Here is a 20463-nt window from a genome sequence, read left to right on the forward strand (position 1 = left end):
ATTTCGTGGAATATGAAATTGATTGTAGCTATGGGAGCCAACTGTGATATGCAGGAGTGCTGAAGCTACATGAATTAAATATGGTATTGAACACAGACCTGATGAATTGAGAAGTTTGAGTAGAAGCACAGGGAAGGGGTTTATTTTGCTGTAAATATTCGGGAGTCCATGAGCTTATAGAGCTGCCCAGATATTTACATTTCCAGAATAATAAATGCAACATTTAATTATAATAATTTACTATTATAGATTACTCTCGTTTATTTCGTCAGATTTTTGTTTATGGATGTCGCTTGGTTCGTTTTTGTACGCTTAAGATGCTAACAAATTTCGCATATAAATAAATATATAAATAAATATGTTATATATCAATATCAATCAGATATAGCATATATCAATTGGGTTTTAGCATAAATTAAATTAATTAATAAATTCAATTGAACTAAAAACATATGCGCTCTCTCTCTCTCTCTCTTTCCCGCGCGCTCTCGCACTCGCATATTTGCATTTTAACATAACAACAATTTGCCTATGAACATTAACAATTTTTGTTTTTTAGCTGAATCAAAGATAGGTAGGGGTTTCATTAAAAAAAACGGCAATAATAATAATAATATAAATTAAATAAATAAATAAATAAGCTTAGCGATTACAATAAATATGCCTTAATCTTAGTATTGCGTATGAGAGGAATGGAGTTGGCGTGTGTGAGGGAGAGGGCAGATAAGCTCGAGCTCTGAAGGATTTTCAGTGACCGCCTGAAAGTAGGCAACAGAAATTTCGCACAGTTTGACAGTCGCTGCAATTTCTCATATTAAACTAAGGGAAGGAAGAGTTTTGTGGGTGACATTCGATGAGTTTTGTGAAAGCGACGCTGCTGCCTATACATATACATATATTTATATTAAATATTCAATATAAATATATATAAATATATGTACATTTATTTATAGGTCATTTCGCCTCGTCAAAGTCCTCTAAAAACTATTTGTTCTATTTACAGTTTCAATGTGTGTGTGTGTACGTGGTTTATTTAACACCCGTTATGCTGCGCAGCCACGGCTTATAGAATGTGGTACGCATATAGACACCCGGCAGATAGGGCGCCGCACACTTGATGCCATGCGATACAGTGCCAGCCAGCTCGTAACGTCCATCGGGACGCTGCAGTACCAAAGGACCGCCGCTGTCACCCTGCCGAGAGAGAGTTGATTAAAAAAGTTTCGAAATAGCTAATGGCAACATTTACCTCGCACGAGTCCTTCTGCCCGTTGGCATAGCCCGCACAGAGGAACGAGTTAAGTATCTTCTTATTGTGCCCGGCCGTGTGGAACATCTCCTGGCAGACGCTGTTCTCAATGATGGGCACCTGTTGCGTGAGAAAAGCCAATTAAAAGTTGTTCGTAAAGCGGTTAATCAATCAGCATGGGCTAATAGCTCATTATTGCTGAACACAGAGAGAAAGAGTCAGAGAGAGAGAGAGAGGGAGAGGGAGAGGGAGAGGGACACTCACCTGCACCTCCTGCAGCACCGAGGGCACTCCGCCGCCGTACTTGAGTCGACCCCAGCCCGTCACGGTTGCCATGCGACCTGTGAAGTCCGCCTGATCGTTGGGCATGCAAATTGGCACTGTGTGGGAGATGAGCATGATTAGCATGATTAGTGGAAAGTCTTTTATATAATTAAATGGAGTAAAGGCATTCTTCTCCCTTTGAACTGATTATTGCTTTGATGAGACAAAAGTAAGATAGTCAAGCTCTATCTTGGTCTAAAGTCTATTACTTGCTTTATTAAGCTAAGTTAATCAAATGCTAACAAATTATCGTTTAATCGCTTAAATAATATATGTAATATAATTTCTTTGCATTCTGGATCCCTTAACTTTTTTTCTACCATTTATGTTAAATAGCAGAGGTTGACAATCTGGCGGATTTTAATTGTACGACTATAATAATAAATCTCAGAGTCTCAGACAAAAGGAATTGATGTTGGAAGAATTAAATTTTCATTTCTTTACATATATTTTATTTAGCTCAACATATACCCATATATCGCCCCCTCACTTACCTATATGCGTGTCAAACTGCACGGGACTGTCCATTTCGAGCAGCGCCAGATCGTTCTCAAACGTGGCCGGATCGTATTGACGATGCACAATGACGCGTTTCACATTCTTCGTAACGGGACGCTTGCTCTCCAGATCCCCAGAGATATCAAACTCGCCCATGACAGCGACCAAAGAGGCCAGGAAACTAAAGAAGAGCAAAAGTTAGGTAAAAAAGAAAACGTAGCTTGGCTTAGCAACTTACCCGGGCTGGCAATGGGCAGCGGTGATGACGTAGCGACTAGTGATTAGAACGCCGCCGCATTTGTTCTTGGTGAAGAGACCCAGCCAGGTGGATTCGCGTACTAGAACCTGCCAGGGAAAGGCGCCAAATGTGGAGCCTTTGCCGCCGACAATGCGACCCGATTTAACATGTGGACGAACGCCGCATTCTGTTGATGGGGAGTGAAATGTGAGGTTAGGAGTAGGGAGTGTTCACAAAGCGAGCGAGCGAGTGAGTGAGTGAGAGCGAACGAGCGATTGTATCAAATGTGAGCGAGCGAGGGAGCAACTGACGAGCAGCCAGAAAAATAGTTACACAGAGAGAAACGGGGAGGGGCAAATCTTTGCGGGATGAGGCAAGAAACGGATTAGGCACTAGGGGAACTGGAGTCTAACTAGGCTACCATATGCGGATCGGGGACTAGGGAAATTGGGTTTCATTAGACTATTAAGAACTAGCTATGTGACTATGTGGATAGCGTTTGGATGGTTTCAATGATGGCGATGCCTGTGGACAGGCCGTTTGAGCCGGCGACGTGCTATATATTTTTTTAATATTTTTTATGAAATGATTGAAAATGCAGGGATGGATATTTTTTTTTTTGGATGGAATTAATCGATTTAGTTGGCAAGGGTTAACGAACGTAATGTGTGCATGAATTATTAGAGACAAGAGAGAAAACAAAGAATAGAGATAGATAGACAGTTTGTTTTCGGGGTCCAGGCTACAAACACTCAACACTTACGTATTTTGCGTCCGTTGGCACCACCGTATGAGCTCAGCGTTCCCTGCTCGATCTCGTTCTCGTGCGGACTCGGATTGACGTCCTCCTCGTCCTCCTCATCGTTGAAGTCTTGGATAGGTCGTGCCGTGGTCTTGGTGGTCGTGACACGTTTCGTTGGCCTCTTGGAGCTGGGACGCCGCGTTGTGGTGTTGGGTCGACGCGTGGCCGGTTTCCGTGTGGTGGTGGTCGGAACTTTCCTGTTGGGCGCCTTGGTGGAGACTCGAGTCACAGGCTTCTTGGTGGTTGCCTTCGGCTTTGAGGTGGTGGCGACGCGCACTGGCTTGCGTGTGGTCTTCTTGTTGACATTGGTGGTGCTCACCAGGCCGGAGGAGTACGTAGATGCAGTGTTGTTCGTCTCGTCGATCATGTCGGCCAGCGCCTCGAAGTTGCCCTGCAGTGAGGCCACCAGCTTGTGGACGAGCGTGTGCATCTTGTCCTTCAGCACAGTGTCCTCGACAAAGGAGGGCGTGGCGAGCTCCAGATCGCTGGTCACGGCGCTCGAGGCGGCGGACATATTCAGATTCGGATTGCGCACCGGCGGGAAGTTGACGAAGTCATTGGGAGAGGTGTACGTCTCCTCGACCACCTGGCCCACCTTCTCGCCGGGCACCGAGAATGCCGGATATGTGGGCGTCGGCCCATAGTAGCCCGGAAAAGCGGGCTTGTCATCCGACGGCACACCGTACATCGCCTCAGTGGTCGACTGGGTGTAGGTCAAGTGCACGGGACTGCTGCCAGCAGCGGGCATGCCGAAGTAGCCCGGATCCTCAAAGTCATTCGAGCTTACTGCAGACGGCGTATTGCCCGGACGTCGCGTTCCTTCTGGCCCATAGATGTACGAGTTGGAGGTAGTCGAGCCGAGTTTCGTGTTATCCCAGCTGTTGGCTGGCACCACATTGATGGTGGTGGGCTTGGGCGTGATCAGCACCGTTGGCTTGGAGGGTTTGGGCGTTATATTGATCTGCACAAAGCCGGGCTTCTTGTGGCTATTATAGTTGTTCGTCGGCTGCTGTATGTGGATGGGCGTCGAGGCGGTGGCGTAGAGCGGCGCCTGATAATTGCCCGGCGTGGAGCCCAAGATATTCTCGGCGGTGCTCTGTATGAATGCATCGAGCTTGTCATCGGCCATAAACAGCGGCGGCACCTTGTCGTAGTGGTAGTCCACGGTGGCTGGGGGACGCGGTGTGGTCGGGCCTGTTACGTAGCTCGTGGAGATGGGCTTGGCGGAGACGGGTTTGCGCGTGGGCGAGCTAGCCGCCGGCTCATGATAGTTGAGCACCGACGGAGCGGACTCGGCATATGTAGCTGGAGCGGGTGCTGGAGCCGGAGCTGGAGCTGCCTGATCGTAGTTAGCTGCTGGAGAGGCTGGCTCATCGTAGCTGATTGCAGGCGTGACAGATTGATCGTAGCCTGGGGCAGAGGCCGATGAGGATTGATCGTAGCTGACAGTGGGCGTGGCGGGCTGATCCTGACCATAGCCGGAGCTAGAGACGGCTGCAGGCTGATCATAGCTCTGAATCGGAGCCTGTCCATAGCCGGAGTCCATCTGCTGCTGCTGCTGCTGTTGCTGCTGGTTGTAACTGCCCGCAGGCTGTTTGATCTGGATGTGGGTAACGGGTGACTCCTCGGTGTTGTAGCTGCTGCTGGGCTGAGCCGGTCTGCGCGTGTTCTGCTCGCTCTGCACGGGCTTCTTCTTGATGATCGTTGCAGGCGTTGCCGGTTTCTTGGGCGGCGTCGGACGCTTTGTTGTGGGCTTGGGGCGTGGCTTGGGGCTGGCTGTTATCAAAACGGGACGCAGTGAGGAGCTCTCCTGGTGGCTATCGTATTGAGGACGCTGGGCCTGCGTTGTGGTCGAGGCAGCCAGGTAGCTGGCCGTGGGCACTGGGCTGGCTGTGACCAGTTTCTCGGCTTGCTGATAGCCGGAGGAGGTCTCCTCGTATTGCTCCTGCACTTTGGTGGTGTGTGAGGAGACAGAGACCTCGGGGGGCAGCTCATCATTGTAGTGCTGCATGGTGACCATGCCGATGTAGGAAGCCACCGGACGATTGCCGTTCGAGGGACGCACGTAAGCGGGCGAAGGCTGCGGCGCCTCGGTATAACTATTCGTGATCTTCTCAAAGTTCATCTCCGTATTCCCCTCGAGCGATGCACTGCTCACCTGTCCATAGCCGGACGGCTCACCGTCCGCTTGATTCGAGTCGCCTTCCATGTAGGACATATCCACGGGATAGGCAATGCCCATGACGGGCATTTTGTTGAACTCCGAGGTCTGGGGAGCCTGCGGCGACATGGCATCGTTGTAGCTCGTGGCGGGCATTGTGTGCTCCTCGAGTACGGCGGACTGATCATCGCTGTAGGTGGGACGCGGCGTGGGCAGCTCGGCGGACTGACTATTCGTGGAGACATCTTGCTCGCCGGACAGCTTGTCATAGCTGAACTCGGTCGTGTAGCCGTACTCCTGCTGCTGCTCCACCTCCTGCGACTTGGTCAGATCGTTCTGCTGCTCCTCGTTCTGCTGATAGTAGCTGGCCGGCTGAGCCGTAACCACCGGCTCACTGTGATCGGCCTGCGGTGCATAGTTGTACGACGGCGTCTGCTGGCTAACCACATTGTAGCTGGGTCCATGGCTGCTGTGGTTCAGCTGCAGTATGATCGACTCAATGGAGTCCACGTGCGTGGTGATGGATGACACCGTGGTGGGATTGCTCTGCACCACAGCGGGTCGCTTCTCATTGTTGTAGGTGGGCACCAGAATATATTTATCATCCGCTGCGGCGCTGGGCTGTGTACTGCTGGACGAGATGTAGGACTGAGACGCCGGCTGCGAGGGCTGCTGCTGCTGCTGCTGCTGCTGCTGCTCCTTTGGTGGCTGCACATAGACTGGCTGTGGTCCATAGCCCGTGGAGAATTGCAGATCCTCAACGAGATCCGCATCTGCACCGGGATGTGTTATATCGCTGTGTGTGAACTCGCCGCCATCCAATATCAAATGATTGTGATTATGCAGATTGGCTGGCTTCGGCTTGGGCTTCACCTGCTGCACAGGTCGCTTCATGGCCTCGGCCAGCTGTGGCACAGGCTTCGATTGGGGCTTGGATTGGGGCTTGGCCTGGGGCTTTGCTTGGGGCTTTGGTTGTGGCTTGGGCTGCGGCTTCGGCCTGGGCGTGCTAGCTGGCGCCTTGGTGGCTGCAATCTCCTCAAAGCTGTTCGACTCGGAGCTGCTGTGCTCCACATGACCGTTGGAAATCTTATTGGGCACCTCCGTGGTAAAGGTCACAATGTCATCCACATGCTCCGGCGGCAGCGTGGCCAGCACTTGCATGACGAAGTCATCGTTGTTTGGCGGCGATGAGAACGTGTTGATCTTCACGGAATGCTTGTGCACATGTATGGCCGGTGGCTGATCCGTGGGCTTCACCTCATTGGAGTTGACGGCATCGTTGTTCGTCTGCAGCTCCGCCTCCTGCTCGAACTCTACGCTGGCTGACTGTGAATTGGTTGCCTCAGTCGAGCTGCTGGCATAGCTCAACTCGTCCTGCGCCACAGGCTGCACGCTCTGACTCAGACTCACAGTGCTGCCCAGCTGCTGATAGACCTTATCCAGATTCTGTAGATTCTGTGCTGGCTGCTCATCATTGAGATGTTGTTGCTGCTGCTGTTGATACTGTTGCTCCTGTTGCTGCTGCTCCTGTTGCTGCTGCTGTTGCTGCTGTTGGTACTTTTGCTCCTGTTGCTGCTGTTGCTCCTGCTGTTGCTGCTGCTGCTGCTGCTCTCCATAGTTCTCATAGGAGGACTGCGCTGCTGCCTGTTGTTGTTGCTGCTGCTGCTGTTGTTGCTTTTGCTGCTGCTGCTGGAAGTACGCATTCTGTGCATCATTGATCAGCGTGCTGGCCAGCTCATGGGTTTGCGGTATCTGACAGCAGGCACCAAATAGAAAGCCATCCATGCAGGCGCCCACCACCTCGCCGCCTCGTTGCGCGCACTCGTGATTGAACATGCAAATGGTGGGGCCATTGGAGCGTGGATCCGAGCTGGGCAGCGTCTTGGTAGCACGACAATGTTTGGGCGTAATGCGATAGCCGCCAAACAGCTTGCGACCAGCTGCAAAGAGATGGAGAAAGGAGAATTAGAAATGATATTAAAGAAGAAAATATTATTAAAGACAATATTAAGGGATGTTTAGAGTAGAGTCCTTATTTTCGATCTTGAGTTAGACTTGAGTATCTCTATTATTTAGGTATATATTTTATCTATTGGCATTTTGAAAAAGGATCTGCTGTCCTCCCACATATTCATTATATGAGGAACTACTATGTCTCCATGGTCAAATCCGACTTTTAGGTTACTATATCTGCATTGCCTGATCAATCCATCTATCATCTCTCTTCCTATTCACCTTTAACCTTTACCCTTACCCCTCTAGTCTTGGGCATTCATTCACTCCACTCATCCAATCCATTAGTCAGTTAGTCATGCCCATTCGCTTCGTTCACTCAATCAGGACAAGCTCTCTTCTATCAATAGATTTGTTTACGTGCCTTGGCTGCCTAGAGTTTTATGGGCTAGCTGTAAATGTAATTGTGCTTGTTTTTCATTTAATTAGCAACTTAATTGTTAATTGATTGCGACCACACAAAAAAACGATTTTGGCTGGCCAAAGAATCTAGCACTCGCAGCTGCTCCAGTTTCTCAACAACAACAAAAAAACCCGAAAAACCCAAACTTTGACAAGCTTCTTTGGAAATGGGAGCACGCAGCCAGCCGGCAAGTGGAGCATCGAGCCGACGCTTGAGGTGTTAATTGCCAAAATCAAGTGAGACCCGGTGCCAGTTTTCAGAGAAGGCAATCAAATCAATAAACGGCCAAATGTCAAGTGAGTTGCAACTCGCTTTCAATTTGCTAATGAGCTGAGTGGGCTGAGTGCAGCCTCGCGCGACATCATTTGCCAAATGAGCTGGAAAGCAGACACCAAAGAGTGCAATCGCCGCACCACCAGCAGCAGCAACAGCAGCTTAAAGTTGGCTTTGAACTTTGACATTGCAACGGCAACGGCAACGGCAACGGCAACGGCAACGACTTGCGCACTTTCACTTGGCAACTGCCTTTCGTCTGGCCCCAATTGCCAATGCTGCTTGCTTCTCATGTTAATTGAGTTTCTGGCTTTGGATGTTTTTTGTTTCTGAGCTGCTTTTAGCGACTTTTAGCCGTTTTTGGAGCTTCTGCTGCTACTTCATAACGCAATTAAATGCTCAGTTTATGGTTTCCAAAAACAAAAAAAAAATGTCACTTTCATTTCAAGAATTCCACTCGCAACTATCTAATTTTCGCTAGCTAAACCAATTATTTACAGTTGTCTGACTCCGATTGCCATTTCTCGACTGTCGATTGTCGCTGGAGGCGCCCCAAGCTCTTGGGTTTGGAAACGGAAATTGCCTGAAAACCAATTAGAATGCTATGCAACAATCATTTTGAATGAATTATAAACAAATTAATTGACAATCAGTGAGAAGAACTGAAAGTGTTTAAAATTGAACGAGCCAAAAATTCTTCTGTTTGTTTAATATTTTAATTATTTAGTGAAAGAACGTTAATGGGCATAAGAAAGTTCTTTATTGGACATTGCTTATATGCCCTATAGCAGAGCTCCATGGACTATGAGAATTTGTGTATTTGTATGTGAAATCTTAAAGTAATTTTGGAATAATACTTAAGATGATAAAGCCAAAGCTATCCAGGCCACGCCTCTAATCTCTAATCTATAAAGATTATAAAGTCGTAACTCTTCTTATATCTTTTTATTTCCCTATACATAAGTATTAAGCATACTAAGTATACAAACTCCCATTATTAAATTCACTATTGTTTCCAATTTCAATCCAACTTTATTGACAATTAATGATTTTTCTATTGCCGCCCAGCAACGCGGGAACCTGTTGCTGCAGCTCCTGCTTCAAAACGCTTTAATAAAGTCAAGAGTAAAAGAAGTTCAAGTGAAAGTAAACACGTAAAGCGAATAAGTTATCAGAGGCCCAGCAGCAAAAACTCCAATTAGAATGTCCAGTACGTAGCGCCCGTAGCTTCCAACTCCAACAGCAACCGCACGAAATAAACACAAGACAAAAAAAGCCATAATTGCGAAAAGTGATAGTGTTTTGTTTGACTTGTTCAATTCATTTCATTTCATTTATTTATTTAATTTTTTTCCTTAAGATTTATATTTCTTCATTTCGCTCGCAACTTTATAAACGATTTCGTTTTTCTACTCTATGGCTGTATTTTTTTTTCTAATTTTTTTTGTCTTCTTTCTTTTTGTTATTAATTTACTTGCTCTTTGTGGCTCTATTATTTGCAGACATTTCGCATTTTTATGATTAGACACTCAAGTGCGCTGAAGTATTCTTCCGACAATCGTTAAAAGTTAGTAAACCCACAAACGATGTGAAATTGCCGCGAGCAACAACAGCGCTGTTAACTGTTACCGAGTTAACAGAGTGAGTCTGTTGCTGTTAACATAACTGTGGAGAGAACGCTTCGGCCTGTGTTTTCTCTGCTCGTCGGCCTGGCTGTCTCTTAATTATGGAGTTTGGCACAATCTGCTTTGCTCTAAGCTGGGCAATTTATTAGGGCTAACATTTGCTTTGTTAATGGCCAAGATAGTCGATCAGTTAGTAGTTTAGATGAATTGGAGTGTGTGGAAGCTGTTATTAGTAGCAGCACAGAAGCAGCAATAAAGCAATGAACTTAGGCAGTGGACAGTGTTAAAATAAGAAACATTTGAAATAATCAGAGTAGAAATTGCAAGAGATGTTTTATGTATCTCAATTCGATCAATCGAGTGCTCGTTCAAGAAGTGTTTAGAGTATATAAGTTTCTAGGTCATTGCCCGATTTGCTATCCTTTTGTTTGCTCGCATAGGAACATGAAATTTAGACTATAAACTCAAGTTGATCAAGAATAAATACGAAGAAGTAGATAAATCTACACCGATTGAGGAGCTAGAAAAACATCTTTCCCACACAGTGATCTATTGAGTATAGAAAAAATATATATATTAATAATTTACCTATAATAGATCTCTAACATAAATATATAAGATAAGGCATAGCAAATGCTATATATATTACTATATATGGATATAAGATATACATATATATGTAAATATTTAGATTTACATCTATTATTATGTAATTTATGACTTTTCTAATTCACCAAAAACTCTTCATAGTTTCCCGCTCCAAATTTCTTTTTCGCTTTTAATAATAAATATGTTAACTAGGTAGAGTTATGCCATTGAATCTGAACAATGCTTAACAAATATTCTTTATTCTCACACCTGACAACAGCGCTACGAAGTATCGTTCGTTATGCTCCGCAATCTAGCAAATTGTGACCTTTACGCAACTCCATGGCTCAGTGGAGTCACATAAAAGAGAGCGAGAGCGAGAGCGTGAGAGAGTAAGTGAGAGAGATAGGGAGAGGGAGAGATTTAGCTATTCATAAAATATGCAAAGAATGTTTCAACGTGTTTGCTGCATGAGCATTAAATATTTTTATCTATTTTTTTTTCTTTCTTTTTTTTATTTATTTTTTGGGGCGCACCTGCTACAAAGAGAGTGAGTCGAGAGCGAACGTAACTGAACGCGCGTGACTCTTAAAGTTGATTTGTGATTTCGTTTTTGGGTCTGGGTCTGGGTCTGGCTATGGTTATAAGTTTTCGTTTTGGTTTGGATTTCAATACAATTTGGCATGCTATGCGGTGCGGTAGTGTGTTGACTTATCAGACAGACTGTGACCCTAATTGGCGCAACAAGAAATTCAAGTCAATGTAGCGTCATAATCGAAACGTTTTTGCATGCAAAATAGGTTACAGCATCGCAGCAGCAGCAGCGCAGCAGCAGCAGCAGCAGCAGCAATTGTGACAACTGAGAGCGGGCAAAAAGCCGGCTCACACACACACATATATACATATATGCATACACTGCGATGCTCTCTGGACTTGCTGTTAAGCGTAAGTGTGTCAAATGCCTGAGACATATATATTTGTCTTTATTTCTTTTTAAATATTTTAAATTTTTATCAGCTTTATATAGGCAAAGACGCAGCTGAGAATGAGCTAACAGATGGCGCAGCCTCATTAATTATGAATTTATAGCGAAAAACAAAATAAAATGAAATGAAAACTATGAGCAACATTCGTCTGCTTCAAAGAGTCATTGACTAAACTACATGACTCCAATTTGAAATCCAATTGGAGTTCGGTTCGAGCAGCATCAATGATGAACTCTTGCTGTGCGACACATTTTAAATGCTCTATTCAGACTCAACTGAGAGTTAAGCTCAACGTCCAAATAGATTCCGAACTGGAATGGTTATGCCCATGTGTTAGTATGTCATTACGGCTGGAGTATGAAACATTAATTCTAGCGATGAGCCAATTGGAATTTGGTTCAAAAAGCAATATTTATGGCTAGCAGCTCCTACGTCCAATCGGAAGCCGACTGCATCTAAATTTTATAAAATCATAGTAAACTTTATATGATACAGAAAGTCCTATTAGAATAAGTTTTTAGCTTCCAGTTCCAGCTCGAATGCCAATTGATAGAAACGAGACTCAGTTCGAAATTGGGAATGGGAAATGGCTTTGGCTGTAAACAGTTAGCGGCTGCATTTAAAACGCATTCAGTGAAATTTTACATACACACACGCAGAGCGACGAAAATTAATTAAATCATGAAATATGCTGCACGCCAGGCAGCGACAGAGCAGCGCTGTTCAGAGCAGAGCAGAGCAGCTTCCCAACTGTGTAGCTGAGAGTTCGAATTTCGAAGAACTTGTTTTCGAGCCAAAAGAATGTAAACAAACGAGGCGCTTTAACGGTAAAATGGAAAATTATTATCGATCAATTAGCTCAGCGTTGCAAAAAAATAAAAAAAAATACAACAACAAAGTTTATAGAATTTCTTTAAAAAATAAATCTAAATTAGGAGTTTTATGGAATTATATGTTAACATGCAATCGCACGTGTTGGATCGAGTTTCTATATAATGTTCCTAACTGGTTTTGCATACATTTTTATTTGCTCTGATTGCAATGTGAAAGTGTTGAAAAATTCTTGTTCTACATTTATGTAAATTATAGAGTTGCATTAACTAGAAAATACAAATTATAGAGATTTAAAAAAGTGGGAAATTGTATATGAAATTTTAAAGTATAATAATTAAAAAATTAAAACTAAAATTTTAATATATTTTTATAACTGTACAGTAAGAAAAAATATGATAAAGCCCCCACTTTTGTCCCTTTCCTCCAACAGCATCAGCATAATTTCACTTTTCTTAGACAAAAGGAAAACTGTTTACAGTTGGCTTATCTTTTTTCTTTTGATTTTGATTTTTTATTTTTTTATGAACCTCTAACGCATGATTTGGGTGTACAACTAATTATGACAACAAATTCAACAATCATTCGACGAGCTAAAGCGAGAGTTTTTTCCCAACATCTTCTGCTTCTTCTTCGTCGAGTTGTTTAAATTGAATTTGTTTTGTGATTTGTAGCTGTTGTTTTATAGTTTGGTCTTTCATCTTCAACTTCTTTTTTATTAATTTTAATGGGCTTTACGTGCGACTCGTTGCTACTATTACCAGTAGCTAGCTATCTCTGTCTCTCTCTCTCTCTCTCTGGCATCTCGTTCTGCAATGTCACGCAAGAAGTTTTCCGTTTTGCGTGTTGAAAAATGAAAGTTAATTTGTTTCTTTATGTTTATTTTGTTGGAGTCTTTATTTTGGTTTCCCTCGTATTTGTGTAATAAAGTATTTGACCCCCGTACATCGCGGATCTCTCAGGGTCACAGGCGCACAGCGGCGCCATGAAACCAGCTGCTAGCTGAGCTTGAACAGAATGTTTCCCAATTATTAATCACAATTAAATTGAATTGTTTAAGAACAGCAACAAGTACAGCTGGCGCAAACAACATATTAAGCATAACTTGTTGCATGCTCTGATTGGAATATTTGTGAATTGGACTGTGCCATGCAACATCTATATGCATCTAAACGATTTGCACGCAAAGCAAAGCACGCCAAACGGGAAGACAGCGGCGGTGCCTCTTGAATTACATAAAATTGCATTTGAAAGTCGAATACATACATACACATGCACATAAACATACACACACGCACACACACATGCACATGCCCATGCTATGCAGATGCTCGCATTTGATCCCGACTGCGCGTCGGCGTCACTGCTGAAATTGGCACAGCCTTCGTATTGGCAGCAGCTTCGTCGCCTTCACCAGCCACGCCTCCCCTGTCGCCCTCACCCCTCGCACAACCTGTGTAAATTGTAACAGTGACCCAAATAATATTGCGGCGACCGAAAAGACCGGTAATGTAACAGTGAATGTGCAAGTGCCTACCACTGCTGACAGTTGCTTTATACACACACACTCTCTCACTCACACACGCACGCACTCACATACATACATATTTCTCTGCCTCATACAAAGTTGTACGTATTTTACGCATGCAATTCTAATGGGAAATTGCCTGTTTGTTGTTTTTTTTCTTTTTATTTTTGCGAAACCTGTATGATAAAACAGGCGAACGCAAAACAGTGATGCGCCAAATGCACAGTGTGGCACGACTATCGACAATAAATAACTCAATTAAGCATGCAGTGCGGCAACTTGAAACTGGTATTTTGCCAACAAAATAAATACTAAATTCTGAATATCAAATTTAGTACATAGCTCGTTGCACAGCAATTAAGCATATGCGTTTGAACTAGTTCACTTGCGTGTGAGCTGCATACCAGTCGCTCGTGCGTGCAAGCAAATGCAATTATCGTGGTGAGATCGCTTATCGATAAGCTTAAGCCGGCCATCTAAAAATAAAATAGTTGCCAAAAATTTTGACGCGCCATTTAAGTGAGAGAATAGAAAAGTGCATGTCAATTTAGTATATAGTGCGTAAATTGCCTAAGAATGTGTAAATCTGTAAAGTTGTCGTGATTGCCTAATGCTAAAGTGTGAAAGTGTGATATTTTTTGTTGTTTGTTGAGTGAATTAAATGCTGTTCAGGGTCAAGCAGAAAGTGCGCGACTTACATATGTATGTATGTGTGTATGTGTGCATTGCAATGCATATTTCTCTTTGCATTCTTATTGAAACTAGTGTGTGTTTCTCTTTTCTCTCTCACGCAGGCATCACTTTGTAAGGTAATCGTAGTGTCAACCGCGGACCGTCTGTGTTCTGCGACTCCAACAGGTTGCGCAGCGACACCAAAAACGGGCCGAGCCGAGCCGAGCCGTGCCGGGCCTTTGGTCAAGCAGCACCACACTCACTCACACACACACATGCGCGCGCACACACACACATAGCTGTAGTTATGAAAAGATATCATGGAAGTTGCTGTTGTTGGTGTTGCTCTTTGAGCCAGTTTCGTTTAGCTGCCCTGCTTTATTGTTCAGTGCACAGTGGGTAAGTACATGAATTCCGTTTTGTTTTCATTACGACTTTTATTTTGTTGATTATTCCTATAGCCATTATTATATGTATGTGTATTTTTTGCCTGGTCATTCGAATGATAAGAACTTTGTAAATGATAATTATTTTTACTTGTATTGTTTTGCTGAACAATGAATTTTTTTTTTGTGGTTAAGTGAAAAGTTTGACGTGGAGCGCAGCAGGTAGAGGATGGCTGTGCAAAAGGTTTTCTCGCTTTCCCATCTCTCCGGCCCCCCTCTCCCCTCAGCTGCAAAGACTGAATGCAGTTACTGGGGGGCCTTGGGAAAACGATCCTAAACTTTTATGTCAATAGTGCAAAAAGCTGAGCTTGAACATCAAATCAAATATGAAGAGAGCTAAACTAAACTGAAGAAGATCGTTGTGCGTCGCGCGCAGTGAAAGTTGTCGGCCGCAATAAATGACATCATTTTTGGCAATAGCCTCATTTCCAATCGATAACCAAATAGCAATCGATAGGCAGTGCATACAGAGAGAGAGGTAGCGACAGAAACAAACAAAAGATCTTTATTTTTATTTATTTATTTTTTTTTTTATGGATGCACACACACGGAAAGAGGTATATAACGACAAACATTTAATGTCTATGCAAATATCATGCGAAAAAAAGTAAAAAAGAATATGTGATATACTCAAACAACAACGGAAGTAACTACCAACAACAAGAGAGCAACTACAACAACAACAACAACAGCAGTAGCAGTGGAGAGAAGTAGCGTAGCCAGCCAATCGTTAGTTAAGAGCATTTCACTTTCACCGCCAAACATGTCAAAACACAAATACACATTCGACATTTTGCTTTGTATTTCCTGTTAGATGCAGCCATAACAAAAGCTCCGTTGACAAGTCGATAAATTTGTCAATTACAAAAAGGAAAACTCTAGGCCAACAATGAGAGCTTGATGAGCTTAAAAGATAAACTAAGTAGCCAGCCAAATGGTGACGAATGGGTACAAATGTGGAGTGGAGTGGAGTGGGGTGGAGTGGGGTGAAGTGAGTCGAGTGAATGAGTACGTATGAGTAGGTATGAGCAGGTATGAGCAGGTATGAGTATCTAGACACTCTTCTGTTTGGCATGCACTAATAGTTTGCCAGCTCTGCTCTCGGACCGAGGAAGTGCAACTGAATTGCCATATGATAAACGAGTGTGAGCTTCTTTTTTGTTGCTGTTGTTGTTTTATGTGACTTTGGTGAAATGCTTCTTGGACACGGGCCTGGGCACTTGATGTTGATGATGTGTCACAGTTTTGCTGTTGTTGTTTTTGTTTTTTAATGCGATTGGGTTAAGTTTTATGATGTGGTAAACGCTTGTGGGAAAAATGTTTGAAAGAAAGTCAAAAACAAAACCGAAAAAAATGTCGCTTTCACATTAATTGCAAAATGAAATGAAATATGAAATTAAACAACCTTGCGTATGCGCAATTTAAATAACTTACAGCAAAAAGAATACAGATAAAATCAAATTAAGGTAAGAAGTCTTTAAGCTGAGCCTAAAAGGTAATGTGAATTGATTTTTAAGCACAATAAGTAGCCAGAGGCAAAACAGCCAAGCAGTCAGGGCGCGAGAAAGAGTAAGCGATAGAGACTGAAAGAGATGGCATTTGCTTATGTAGAGCATTTGACCGTGCAGCGGTAAAAACGTGATCTCGAAAATTATATCGATGCCAACAAAGCGACGAGCAGCTGAGGCAACTGACTAACTGACTGATTGACTGCTGCTGCTGCTGCTGCTGCCAACAACAACTACAACAACAACGACAACAACTGCAACTTGTGCTGCCTTTTAGACTGCAGTCTGCAAAATCTTGGCAAAGTCTTGCAGCTTCCTGCCTCCAGGCAGTAGCTCTCTGTGTGTATGTCTGTGTGAAGCGTGGAGTGAGCCGCAAATTACCGCAAGCTCAACGTCAACTGCGGTCCGACAAGTGCACAGACGCTAACTGGCACACGTTGCGATCAGAACCTGTACAAAATTTGCCATTGTTGTTGTTGCTGTGGCTACTGGCCAAGACATTTTCATTTCGCACGCGCAATCAGCTCGGACAGTGAGCCGCGGGTTTTTTTCTTTTTCTCTGTACAAATAAAAATTGAATAGAAATTGAAAATTGTTTTATGCAGCAACAATTGCAGCCCAAACACACTCACACACACACACACACACATACACACATCTGTTGTTAATGATAGATTGTGTGAATGATTGGCATTCGCTGTCTCTGACCTGACGCAGCAAAGTTTGTCCCGCAAAACGGAAGCATTGCGTTTTCTTTTCTAGCTGCGGCAACCTACAAAAGTGTTTGTTCAATGATTTGATCATTTGATCATAGCAGCTGTGTCTGCTTCTGTGTGTGTGTGTGTGTGTGTGTGATTATGTATATTTCTGTTTGTGTTTGGCTAGAAGTTTTCACAACGTTAGCTGCATAAACACACTTCAGCTGTGTGTAAACCTTGCTATAGGGCTCAGAGTTTAATAACCTAAGCGTCGCTGGCTGTGCTTCAAGTTTATTCTAATTGAAATGTTAAACTAAATCTTATATAATATATTTATTTATGATAATTGTGCTTCTAAGAATCATATTGCTTGAATATATTTTTATTATTATTTTTTAATTCATTTTCTAATTGAAATGCTGAAAATTTATATAATATATTTATTTAAGGTAATGGATTCTTGTGATTTAAAAAATCACCTTGCTGGAATATATTTTTATTTATTATTATTATTATTATTTTTTTTTTTTATTAATTTTTACCTATTTTATTTGGTTGCAAAAGTAAATCTTTTAGTCCCTTGCAGCATATAAACAACAAAATGTAAAGTAATGGGCTTCAGCATTCTTAGACTTTTCTTCAATTTTCTCTCAACTATATCTCAATAATCATTCAGCTCTTATCTCAATTCTAACTCAACACTCACAATTTGATTAATTTTTCTACACTCAGGAAGTCTTTCGCCATATTAACATAATTTTCACTCAGGAAGTCTTTTGCGAGATTAACATAATTTCGCCTGATTGTGCCACATGATTAACAGCTAATTGTGTCACATACTGTAATTGTAGGCACAGCTCTGCAAGTCAAGCCAAGTCAACCCAAGTCAATTGTTTAGTGCCGCTCAAGTTTGTCGCTTAAGTCTTTTGTTTGTTTATGTTGCTTTCAGCGAATTCAGCACAGCTTGAGATATTTTTGTGCTATGCAGCTTAAATGTCTCGAAACTCAATAGCTTGTGCCAGTGCCTTCGATTCCAGCTAATAACCTGACACATTAGAAATTTGTTTCACTTTTTAAATCGGCAACAATTAACACGAAAGCGACTCGCTAAAAAACTTCCATAAGAAAGTGTGTGTGACACATAGAGAGATGCGCTCCGGCCAGAGCTACGGCTTGTTTGAATAGTTCAAACTGGCAAATATATATATATATAAAAAAAAACATTGTCTTCGTAATGTAGCATAAAATGAACCAAATAAATGCCAAGTGCGTTGCGCTGCTTCAAGCAATCTGTGTGTGTGTCAGAGAGTGTGTGTGTGTGTGTTCACATATGGAAAGTCACATTTTCTGTGCCAAAAGTTTTTCATCTGGAATTGACACAAAGGCACAGTTTAGCTTCTATTTTTTTTTGCGCTTTTCGTTTTTGGCCATTGTCAAGACCAGCAGCAGCTGCTGTTGTTGTTGTTGTTATTGTTGCCTGCCAGCTTGTGCTTTCACTCGCCTTCAAAGTGTCGAAGTGACACGCTTCGATTTGTCTCATCGAGAATTGTATGCCATGAGCTAGCAATTTGCCAAATTGATTTTCATTCAATTGTTTAGTTCAAAGAGAGAGAGAGAGAAAAAGAAAAAATCAAACAAAATTCTTGCCAACTTTTCTATTGTCAACTTTCTATATAAATTGATGTACCATATATGTACCATATGTATTTGTTTTCTAGATCTATATAAATGCTTACCGCCGTTCGTTTCAATTGTTGATCTAAATCCACTTGTTGTCTGCACAAATAATGCGCCTATTATTATTAAAGTTGTTAAAGCGTTGGAAAGTAGTTGCCGTTTTGTTATCGTTGTTGTTGTTGTTGTCGTTGCTTTAGTTCTTGCTGCCGCTGCCACTGCTATTGTTGTCGCGTTTGTGCGCGACGCTAACGCCGGCATAACCCACTTAAACATGTCTGCTTTGGTCCGTCGCTGGACACTATTCCGGCTAGACGCTTCGTCTGCCAGCTAAATTTCCACTTAGTTAAAGGTTTTGTTTTTTTCGCTTCTTTTATTTTTTTAATGTGGTCGAGTGCGAAAATCTAACAGCGTATTGTCGTATGTTGTAATTGGAAACATACACGCGGCGACACACAGTTACACACATGCAAATGTACCGCTACGGCCAAACAAAAGACTTAGGCAACGAACGCGTTTCATGCACGAGCTTTAAAATGAATTTCGTATTATTATTTTATTATTATAATTTTTTTGTAAATTTATTTTCTTGAGCTTTAGCACTTTGAATTATCGAGCGCACTGTTGTTTATGCAAATATATATAGTTTAATTGATTGGCGAATTGTTACAGTTGCTAACAACGAGGCTCTGATCGAAGCGCCATGCGTCCGGTCAACTGAACGTTCCGCGTGTATCTGATTGTCAGCGTTGCCCGTTTGCCAGCGCTGGCCGAACAGATAACGGACCTTTGCCACTTTTGTGTGGCACAACTTTCACTTTAACGCAAGAGAGCCAACAGCGAGTGAGCGAGGGAGAGAGAGAGAGAGTCAGACAGCGAGAGAGTTTTGTTTGAGAGCGCGTGTACGTGCGAGTATTTTGTTTGAGACGCGAGTCGCTTAAATGGTAAACATTTCTATTTTGGTTTCTACTGGGGCTACTGATTCGGCTGCTATATATATATTACTGTTAGCGTGCTTTCTCTGTATGAGTGTGTGTGTGTGTGTATGTCTATACGCTGGCAACGTCCGCACGCGTGCGCGTTTCAAACTCAACTGAAACGGTTTACAGCGAACGCTTGCGGTTAAGAGCTGCTCAGTTGACTGTTCCGTTAGCAGCTTAACATATGCTACTGCTGCTGCTGCTGTTGCTGCTTTTGCTGCTGCTGCTGAGATTGCGGCTGCCTCTGTTAGCTGTTAACTCACTGTTGCAGACGGCGTCACATAATTGCAATTTGACAGCCGTGTTGACAGCTATAGATTTTCTTTTGGGCTTTGCAGCTTTCGCTGTGGCCTGGACACACGATTTACGTGCTGTGATATTTCGCAGGCGCTGCATATGCTAAGCAAGGTTGTTGGCCCACTGCTAGATCCGTTGATGGCTAATAACAAAAGACTCAGGAGACAAACTTGGCAATTAGTGCATTCAAAATTGCTAACAAGCCTAGCAATAACTGTCATCGACTGTGCGTATGTATCTGTGTGAGTTTGTGTGTGTGCGTGTGTCTGTGTGTGTGTGGGCCTCTAACCTGTCGTTTGGCATTTCCTTGACCCAAATTTCACTGAGCTTAGTTTGTCAACGTCTTTGAACACGTCGCTGCAGTTGCTGCTGAGGCTTGGCCTAGCGAAAAAATATATATATACATATATATGAAATGAGAAAAAAAGTAGGCATTAGCATAGTCAAGCTGAGCCGGTGCCAGGGCCGGGCACTTGGCTGGTCAAGCGTGGTGGAGCTACGCCACGATCTTTGTGTAGAATTTCACTTTCGTTATTGCCGTTGCTATTGCTGTTGTTGTTGCTTTGTGATTGTTTTCTTTTTGTGTGTTTGGCTTTTTGGCTCTGGCTCTGGCTCTGGCTCTCTGCGGTCAGCGGCAGCGGCAGCGGCTCGTTAGCCATTGAAATGGAA

The 20463-nt window shown here is 43.2% G+C and overlaps 1 protein-coding gene across 2 annotated transcripts; it reads right to left on the reverse strand.

Moving 5' to 3' along the window:
• Positions 1 to 222: 222 nt before the first annotated feature.
• On the reverse strand, positions 223 to 19640 carry flz (transmembrane serine protease filzig). 2 transcript variants are annotated; one of them, XM_089261340.1, is made up of 7 exons: positions 18580 to 19635; positions 3073 to 7212; positions 2310 to 2496; positions 2068 to 2252; positions 1514 to 1629; positions 1250 to 1369; positions 223 to 1194 (listed from the first exon to the last, which is right to left on the reverse strand). In XM_089261340.1, the coding sequence occupies exons 1-7, from the start codon at positions 18791 to 18793 to the stop codon at positions 1030 to 1032; spliced, it is 5127 nt and encodes a 1708-aa protein (XP_089117466.1). In that variant the 5' UTR covers positions 18794 to 19635; the 3' UTR covers positions 223 to 1029. The 2 variants fall into 2 exon arrangements, with proteins under 2 accessions (XP_089117466.1, XP_089117467.1); XM_089261341.1 differs by lacking the exons at positions 223 to 1194; positions 1250 to 1369; positions 1514 to 1629; positions 2068 to 2252 and having other exon boundaries at positions 2385 to 2865; positions 18580 to 19640.
• Between the last annotated feature and the right edge of the window lie 823 nt (positions 19641 to 20463).

The sequence above is a fragment of the Drosophila navojoa genome, chromosome 5 (assembly GCF_054131105.1).
Source record: "Drosophila navojoa isolate 15081-1374.11 chromosome 5, UAZ_NAV_1.0, whole genome shotgun sequence".
NCBI lineage: Eukaryota > Metazoa > Arthropoda > Insecta > Diptera > Drosophilidae > Drosophila > Drosophila navojoa.